The 9,116-nt window shown below is 42.3% G+C and overlaps 1 protein-coding gene across 1 annotated transcript; it reads right to left on the bottom strand.

Annotated features, from left to right (window-relative positions):
- Positions 1 to 224: 224 nt before the first annotated feature.
- On the bottom strand, positions 225 to 8,288 carry BCL10 (BCL10 immune signaling adaptor). The gene is made up of 3 exons (XM_035123819.3): positions 8,052 to 8,288; positions 4,696 to 4,984; positions 225 to 3,819 (listed from the first exon to the last, which is right to left on the bottom strand). The coding sequence occupies exons 1-3, from the start codon at positions 8,121 to 8,123 to the stop codon at positions 3,461 to 3,463; spliced, it is 720 nt and encodes a 239-aa protein (XP_034979710.1). The 5' UTR covers positions 8,124 to 8,288; the 3' UTR covers positions 225 to 3,460.
- Between the last annotated feature and the right edge of the window lie 828 nt (positions 8,289 to 9,116).

The raw sequence follows: 9,116 nt of genomic DNA, 5'->3' as shown, positions 1-9,116 counted from the left end.
ATTACTGGAGGCTTATAAACCCTTGTACTAGCTGTGTGGTCCAAAGTTATCCCAAAGCCTCTTTCCCAGCAACCAGCAACAGCTGATATTTTACTCTGATCACCTACAGCAGATCCAAGCTTTGGCAGCCATCCATTTTCCAAAGCAACCACACATTCAAACACTGACCTCTTCCACCCAAATATTTCTCACCTTATATTCCAATAGAGAAAGACAGAGTACTGTATGGTCAAAACATTATTTCATTTAAAAATTCATTGTTACTTATAATTGACTGCAAGGACAACAAAAGCCATTACAGGGAAGGAAAAAAATATTTTAACACTCACTGCTAAATTCATTGATGACCTATCCCAACAAGTATTCTGCTGCAAAATATATTTACAAACACATTAAATAACCTTAGATGTCATGCTTTATGTAGCCATGTAGCCTTACTTGGATGTAAAGCTTTTGTTATTTTACACTCTTGCATTACCATAACTACAGTATCTGCTAGAATGAATTTGTTATGGCATTTGGCTAGCATCAACGGTGGTTTCTATAGTATTCATGAAAAGTTACAATGTTAGAATAATTGTGACCAATCCAAGGTTAGCCCACTCCTAAGAGTAATACCTTAGGCCGATAGTTATGGGTAGAATTAAGCAGAAACAAATGATCATATTAGAAGAAAAACATTCTGCCCCGGGCACCAATACATTAAGAATTGTGTGAAACCAGGGTCTCTCTCTTCCAGCACTTTTTTTCAACAGCAGGCAGCCAGATTCTTCCCAGAAATCTACAAGCCCAGTATGAAAACAACTAGCCTATTGCTGTACACATACAAGCCTCTAATATGCAGAGCACACGGGTTCTGAACATGGATGTTCATTTTAATTATCATGGTTAATGTATCAGAGCTTAGTGCTGTTAAGGGAACCTGTTGAAGGCTACAATGATCCTCCAATTCTGAAATACCACCAAGATATAACCTGCTCTAAATGTATTTGTCAGGTGTCAACAACCCTTGAACAATGCTGCTCAGCAAAGCAATTAAGAAAACAGCTGCCATAGAATAGAAAGCAAGCTTAGCACATGTGAGGTTTATTTTTTTTAAGCGCCACCTAATGACAATTTATTAGAAATTAATGCTTCTCAGATTGCTTGTTTCAAAAGTTTCAAGAGAAATATTTTTGAAAATTTGAGTTTAGAGTTTCCAAACAATTTTTCAGTTCAATATTGTTTTATACTGGTTGTACCTTTTTTATTGGGGGGGGGGGGGAGATACAGCAGTTGTGAACAGCCCGCAATTCACAGTAGAACACATTATGGTCAGAAATAGTCACAGAAACAGCGGCAATTTCCACACAAGTACATTTGGGCTTATATGGGATCGCATGCTTGGGAGAGGAATAAACCCTAGTGCAATTTCAAAATCTAGAAAGCCATAAAGCTTTTCAGGGGAAAATATCACACAATATTAAATGTTAAGTTCATGGTTGTGTGAATACAAGGTTTTCTTTAACACAGCAACATCTAGAGTAGGTAATCAGATAAAGGAACTTAATGCCCTGTAAATCACCAGCATGGAAGTTTGAGTTCAGGCAAGCTACATGGCAAGCAAGTACTTAATATACTGCGACAGAACCACCACCAGATCAGTTTGTGCTTAAGATCTACTGTGTTCTGCAGACAGTGACCAGTGTAATTGACCCATTACCATCAGATCAAATGTTCTTAAAATATTTGCCTGTAATCCTAATACAGTGGGACTTACTTCTGAGTGAACATGCATAGGACCAGGCTGTAAATTAGTGTAATTTATTGCACGTTTTAATCCAAGGGCTTGTGAAAGAAAAATGCAGGCACATTTCACAATACGTTGGTATTTCTGAAACCACACAAAAGACAACTTTTTTTGACTGGATATAAAAAAGGCACTGCTTCCCTGAGGTTTAGAGTAGACATACAGTTACTACAGAAGACAGCAAAAAACACACTACATCCCTGATAATGCCCAGAGCGCAAATACTTTTTAAAGTGTATACATCTGGAATTTAAAAGAATATCATGTTTGTTTAGTTGTACATTTACAAATGTTGAGAAGTACACATCTTTAGTAAAGCTAAGCAACAATAGTATTAGAACAGGAAAGAGGTTTAGAAAAAAATAGTATTAAGAGTAGAAAAGAGGTTTAGAAAAAAATTAATTAAAAAAATGGCAAATCCTGGAAGTTCAAAGGAAAGAAAGGCCCCTCTTTACTGCCATCTTTCTTTTGCTGCATCTTTTCCCTGTTAGTTAGCAACAACAAACCCCTTTAGTGGCTTGTAGGGAATTCATATTCGTGACAACCTGTTTCACTTTGAGAGTGCAATTAAGCTGTTAATTTTAGATATTGTTGTTTAGTCGTGTCCGACTCTTCGTGACCCCATGGACCATAGCACGCCAGGCACTCCTGTCTTCCACTGCCTCCCGCAGTTTGGTCAAACTCATGTTCGTAGCTTCGAGAACACTGTCCAACCATCTCGTCCTCTGTCGTCCCCTTATATATTCAGTATTGTAAAGGAGCCCAAAGTAAAATGCTTAGAAAGCCTGAAGTAAAATGCTTAGAAAGTTAATGTTTTGATAGTGAATAAAAATGAATTTGATTTGTGAAGTGCACACTTAATTGCTTTTGAAGATCAGTGGCAATAGAATATTACTCAGAAGATCATCTTACTCCAAAATAAGGGACTTAACCCTACAGCCAGGAATTTGTTCATGTCACACAAAAACTGGACAAGGCAGACACCCCATGATGTGTTACAAAACAACCATATACTTGGGTTGCAAACAAAGAATACATCTCCCTATGTTCCAAGGCTTCTTTACTTCCTGTCAATAGTAACCAAGCAGAACTTACCAACATAATGCCAACACCAGTGAGATGTAAGACTCACCACCCTCATCCATGACTACTACGTTCATCTCAAAACTTTCCTCAGTGCAAAACTTCCCTCCTCGTGACACTTGGCATCAGCACGAATTGATGTAAGTTGTGAGAAAACTAGGAAGTTCTCAGGAATCAGCAAGCCCCCCAAAATCACCAGATTACATTGCTGTTACGATGCAGAAGAGGATCAAATTATGCTTTCTCAGTGTGAATTTTATGCACAGTGCATACAGACAACAGTAGGAAAAACCTCCTTAAAATGTTCAATTGAGCATCATTTTGCCTATATTGTTTTTGAATATAAAATACCATTTAAAAGCTTTTACACTGCAAAAAAAATCATTAAAAGCATACAAATGAACTTTTAAAATATGAATTAATGGGGGAAACATTTCAGATTTTTTCTTTTTTTAAAAAAACCTATAAGATGCAGTGAGCTATCAAGCTATATCTTGATCTATTGTGACTTTACAGTTAGACACGTTTTCCCCACCACCCAAAACTCTTCAAGGCATCCAGCATGATAGTACTCAAGGAAAAATATCGCTACGGAAGAAGAGAGCGGGATCTTAAAGGCAGGAAAGGACTGTCACTCGAAGTCGTACATATTTCCTCTTGTTCATTTTGCAATTGTGGCGGAAGAGGTGGGGCTCCAGAATCTCCAGGGCCAGGAAGCGTGGCTGAGAAAACAGAGTTTTCCGTATTTCCAACCTCAGTAATTGGCAAATTCATTGAATGAAGAGAAGCAGCGGATACAAAAGCAGATGTATTAAACTCTTCTGGATGAAGGTAGGTGGTTTCTCTGTCTTTTTGTTTCTCAAAGAGATTAGATTCATTCGACTGTGATCTAGAGAGATTGTTTGATTGCTCATACACTGAAGCCATGCAGTTGCGACAGTTCAAGCCTGTAATAAAGACATAAAATGTATCATTTGCATACAATTTACATAGTGTGGTGGGTTTTTTGTTTTAGTTTTAAAGTCTACAGCACTGCCTATTGAGTCCATGCATGCGGTGCTACGAGTACTGGTTCTTATTTTAAAACATTGGTGTTACACTGACCACTTTCCAATCCTCAGGTATAGAGGCATGTAGCTGACCACTGTGAGATGTAGCTGACCACTGTGAGAACAGGATGCTGCAGTAGATGAGCATTGGCCTGATACAGCAGGTTCTTAAGAGGTAAAATTAAAAGGCAGAAACCAATTACCAATATAATCCAATGCAACTACCCAGGCCAGACATGAAACACTCAAATAGAAACATACATTACGGTAACTTCTTCCACATGCAGTGGTACCTCGACATATGAAGACGATCTGTTCCGCGGCCGTCTTCGTAAGTTGAAGTCTTCGGTTGTCGAAGCGCGATTTTGCGCTTCTGCACATGTGCAGGCGCCGACCGCATGCGCGACGACAAGACTTCTGGGTTTGTCGACTTCGGAAGTCGAAACCTTCGTACGTTGAGCCATTAGGATGTCGAGGTACCACTGTATCTCCTTTCCAAAGGACACCCCCACCCTAATGCTATCATCTGACTTTGACCAAACTAATTCTGGTCAGTAGCTTGTGCTTTGGGTTTATTCAACTTAAGTACGAAAAAAGGACCAAAACCCACAGACAACTGAAGGCAGAAAACTCTGGGTAAAGTTTTACCTGGCATAAGTCCCTGGAAATCAGTGGAACACATTTTTGAGCAAACACGCACAGAAGCAGGTTGCATGAAAATTAATTTTTACAAAACCTTTTGGAATAGATTCAAATGCATGTTATTCCATTTACCTTTGAGGCTTTCCAGTTTTTCATTTTTTGCCTTCAAGACAGCATCGGTTATCTTTTCTAACAAGAAGGTCTGTGTTTTTTCCCATCTAATAGATTCTATTAGTGCGTCCAGTCCTTTGGGATGTTCTGCTAAGTAATCCAGCAGCTTCCCAGCTTTCTTCCTACTTGAGGATCGACAAGAGATTTCTTCAGTGTCCTCTCTGCTGAGTATTTTTTTTGAACGTAGATAATCAAAGTGTCTTTCTGCAATTATTTTGTCACACAGATAGCGGCGCAATCGTTCCAAAACCTAGAAAGAAGAAATGACAAAGTTAGCAACAGATGAATTTTTCATCTTGTATTCTGCTTCATCGACTATGCAAAAGCCTTTGAGCGTGTCGACCACAGCAAACTATGGCAACTTCTTAAAGAAATGGGAGTGCCTGATCACCTCATCTGTCTCCTGAGAAATCTCTATGTGGGACAAGAAGCTACAGTTAGAACGGGCTACGGAACAACTGACTGGTTCAAAATTTGGAAAGGAGTATGGCAAGGTTTTATATTGTCTCCCTGCTTATTTAACTTATATGCAGAATTCATCATGCGAAAGGCTGGACTAGATGAATCCCAAACCGGAATTAAGATTGCCGGAAGAAATATCAACAACCTCAGATATGCAGATGACACAACCTTGATGGCAGAAAGTGAGGAGGAATTAAAGAACCTTTTAATGAGGGTGAAAGAGGAGAGCACATAATATGGTCTGAAGCTCAACATCAAAAAAACCAAGATCATGACCACTGGTCCCATCACCTCCTGGCAAATAGAAGGGGAAGAAATGGAGACAGTGAGAGATTTTACTTTCCTGGGCTCCTTGATCACTGCAGATGGTGACAGCAGTCATGAAATTAAAAGACGCCTGCTTCCTGGGAGAAAAGCAATGACAAACCTAGACAACATCTTAAAAAGCAGAGACATCACCTTGCCAACAAAGGTCCGTATAGTTAAAGCTATGGTTTTTCCAGTAGTGATGTATGGAAGTGAGAGCTGGACCATGAAGAAGGCTGATCGCCGAAGAATGGATGCTTTTGAATTATGGTGCTGGAGGAGACTCTTGAGAGTCCCATGGACTGCAAGAAGATCAAATCTATCCATTCTGAAGGAAATCAGCCCTGAGTGCTCACTGGAAGGACAGATCGTGAAGCTGAGGCTCCAATACTTTGGCCACCTCATGAGAAGAGAAGACTCCCTGGAAAAGACCCCAATGTTGGGAAAGATGGAGGGCACAAGGAGAAGGGGATGACAGAGGACGAGATGGCTGGACAGTGTTCTTGAAGCTACAAACATGAGTTTGACCAAACTGCGGGAGGCAGTGGAAGACAGGAGTGCCTGGCGTGCTATGGTCCATGGGGCCACGAAGAGTCGGACATGACTAAACGACTCAACAACAACAACATGTTGTGCTACGAATATAAAACAGGTGTGGTACAGTTCTTGGTGCACATTCAAATACTCATCCTAGCTTTCAAATTGTATCAAATTTCATTAATCACTATCATTGACCAACACACACACACACCAAAAAGGAATCAGATGTTTCAAGTTAAGGTAAAGTATCAGTATGTTGACTACGGAAACAAAAAGGAAATTGCCAGCAAGGGGTTACCAAAGGTGTTTCAGCTATTTCTCTCTAGTATTCTAGAGCTCCCCAATCAGCATGAAAGGGGAATTTTTTAGCCACTGAGAAGAGGTCTTCTCACCCTTTGTGCAGACTGGAGCCAATCCAATTGAAAGGAGGCAAGTCAGCCTCTGAAGATTGGCTCCTAGGGTCACTCGGATGAAGGTGCATGGAAATAAAACTGAGGCATATACTCCAAAGCTTAGCATTTAGGGACACTGAAAACACAAAGCACTTCAGCTTCAAGAGAATGGTGCTCAAATTCTGTTAAGTACAATGGAACTTGAAGGAAAGTCACTGTGAAATAAAATATTGCAGAACTCCAAATCATTTATTTGTATACATGCACAGAAAAAAATTGTATCTAGCTGAAAGGCAACACATGGAGATCTGCATTGCTGATTGCAATGCATCCCAAAGTATTACTATATAATTACGTATAATATTATGGTGCAATCTAAGAAGAGGAGCAGCTGTGACATCAAGAAGGAACCTGCACTTCCTAAATTTGTCATTACACTACTGCTGTGAACATAAACTGTTATTACCCTCTGGCCCAGCATAAAGTAATAATGTACTGAGATTTATGGTTCTGAACAAACACTGTATATTCCATACAGTACACAGTACATGTGGACTTCATAGCAGGAAAAAATAGAACTAGCAAGAGCTACTTTTATTGACTCATACATGTGTCAAGCTCAGAAACAAAAGAGGGGAATTCCTATAAACACTCCAAGAGAAACTCCTACGTAGAAATTTACAAACGGGGCAGAACAGTGACGTTCCTGTGAGAACATGCCTCACTGCTAGGTAATGTGATTGTCATTACTCACAGCTCTCACCTAGTACAGTATATTTTACATTCTAATACAGTACAGTCCTTCCGAAGCAGGTTGAGCAGTGGGGTGGGTGCACAGAAGCACCCAATTCCTAGGGGCTGGGGTCTCTATTATTATTATTATTATTATTTGAATTTATATACCACCCTATACCCAGAGGTCTCAGGGGCAGGTGGTTCACAGAATAAAATCCAAAATATAAAACCACAAAATAAACAATCAAAATAAAAACAACAACCCAATAACTACCCTACCCCCCCAAAAAACCCACATTTTAAAAGGGCATATTATATTTACAACATTACCCCAGGACAATATCCATATTACAGGCCAGAGCCAGGATCTTATCCAAGACACCCGCAGGTGTGCATTTCCTCCTTCTCACCCCTTGCTACAGAGCATGGGATTTTTGTTGGGAGTAGTGGGGGGGGCAAACTTTGGTTAGTGGGGGTGGGGCACTAGTTAAGTTTTTTATTTTTTAAATTGACGTGGGGGTGGGGAGCAGCAGCTACTACGCCCATCCTACAGAGGCAGGAAAAGGCGTACCTGGCAGAATCTCCTCTTTTCCAGGAGAGAGGGGAAAAAGGCGGGAGAGTGTCTTGGCAGAGGAGCCATAAACAAACCAGTGCTTTTTGCTTTTAAAAAAAGAGAGAACACGGCAGCCTCGGCACTCATTGCCTTATAAACAAGCACCCCGCCACACGACCCCTCCCCAAAAGCTTTACCCCTCTCCCCACCGCACTCCCCATTTCCCACGACACGCTTTTCCATTCACACAATACGAATGCCCCCGCTTTCCCTCCCGCCCCGCGTGTCTGGAGGGGCAGAGGCTCCACTCTGCGTTCTCGCGGCCTTACTTCCTTCTTCACCTCCGCCATTTCGTCGTCGGTGAGCGGCCGCCCGGCAGCCGGGAGCCCAGAGTCTGCCATGGCGGAAACGGCTTCGGAGGGCGACGGTGAGAGGGCGAGAGAGGGAAGGGAAGGGACGGAGGGAGGGAAGGAAGGAAGGAGGGAAAGAGAAGGGAGCCGCTTCCCCCCTCTTCCTCAGCGGCCCTTCAAGCCCGACTCCCCCGGGGAGATGCCGAAGGTTCCGGCGCCGGGGTGGGGAGAAGCCCCGCCCACCTCTCCCTCGGCCGCGCCCACTCTCCGCCGGCTGTGGCGAGAGACGGCGCACAAGGGTTACAGTTGGCGCAGGCGCGCGCGCCCTTCCGGGCGCTGCTGCTTTCTTCCCAAATTGCAGGATCATACCATTCGAAGGGGCCGCCAGGGGCCATCTAAGTCCAACCCCCCTGCAAACACAGGAATATTTGCCCGACGTGGGGCTCGAACCCATAACGCTGAGATAGAAGAGGCAACTTGCTCTACCGACTGAGTCTGGGCAACTGTCCTCCCCTCAAAAAAAAAATCAAGTAAATCAATAAAAAGTAATTAGCCGAAGTTCCGCGCCCCTAACATAAATCGTGGCAGCGCTTGAGGGCATCCTGAACAAGTTTGCAGACGACACCAAATTGGGAGGGGTGGCTAATACCCCAGAGGACAGGATCACACTTCAAAATGAATTTAACAGATTAGACAACTGTGCCAAAGCAAACAAGATGAATTTTAACAAGGAGAAATGTAAAGTACTACACTTGGGGGGGGGGGGGATGAAAGGCACAAATACAGGATGGGAGACACCTGGCTTGAGAGCAGTACATGTGAAAAGGATCTAGGAGTCTTGGTAGACCACAAACTTGACATGAGTCAGCAGTGTGATGCAGCAGCTAAAAAAGCCAATGCAATTCTGGGCTGCATCAATAGGAGTATAGCATCTAGATCAAGGGAAGTAATAGTACCACTGTATTCTGCTCTGGTCAGACCTCACCTGGAGTACTGTGTCCAGTTCTGGGCACCACAGTTCAAGAAGGATACAGACAAGCTGGA

The sequence above is a fragment of the Zootoca vivipara genome, chromosome 7 (assembly GCF_965207765.1).
Source record: "Zootoca vivipara chromosome 7, rZooViv2.hap1.1, whole genome shotgun sequence".
In the NCBI taxonomy this organism is placed as follows: Eukaryota; Metazoa; Chordata; class Lepidosauria; order Squamata; family Lacertidae; genus Zootoca; species Zootoca vivipara.
This window is presented reverse-complemented; position numbering and strand designations above follow the sequence as displayed.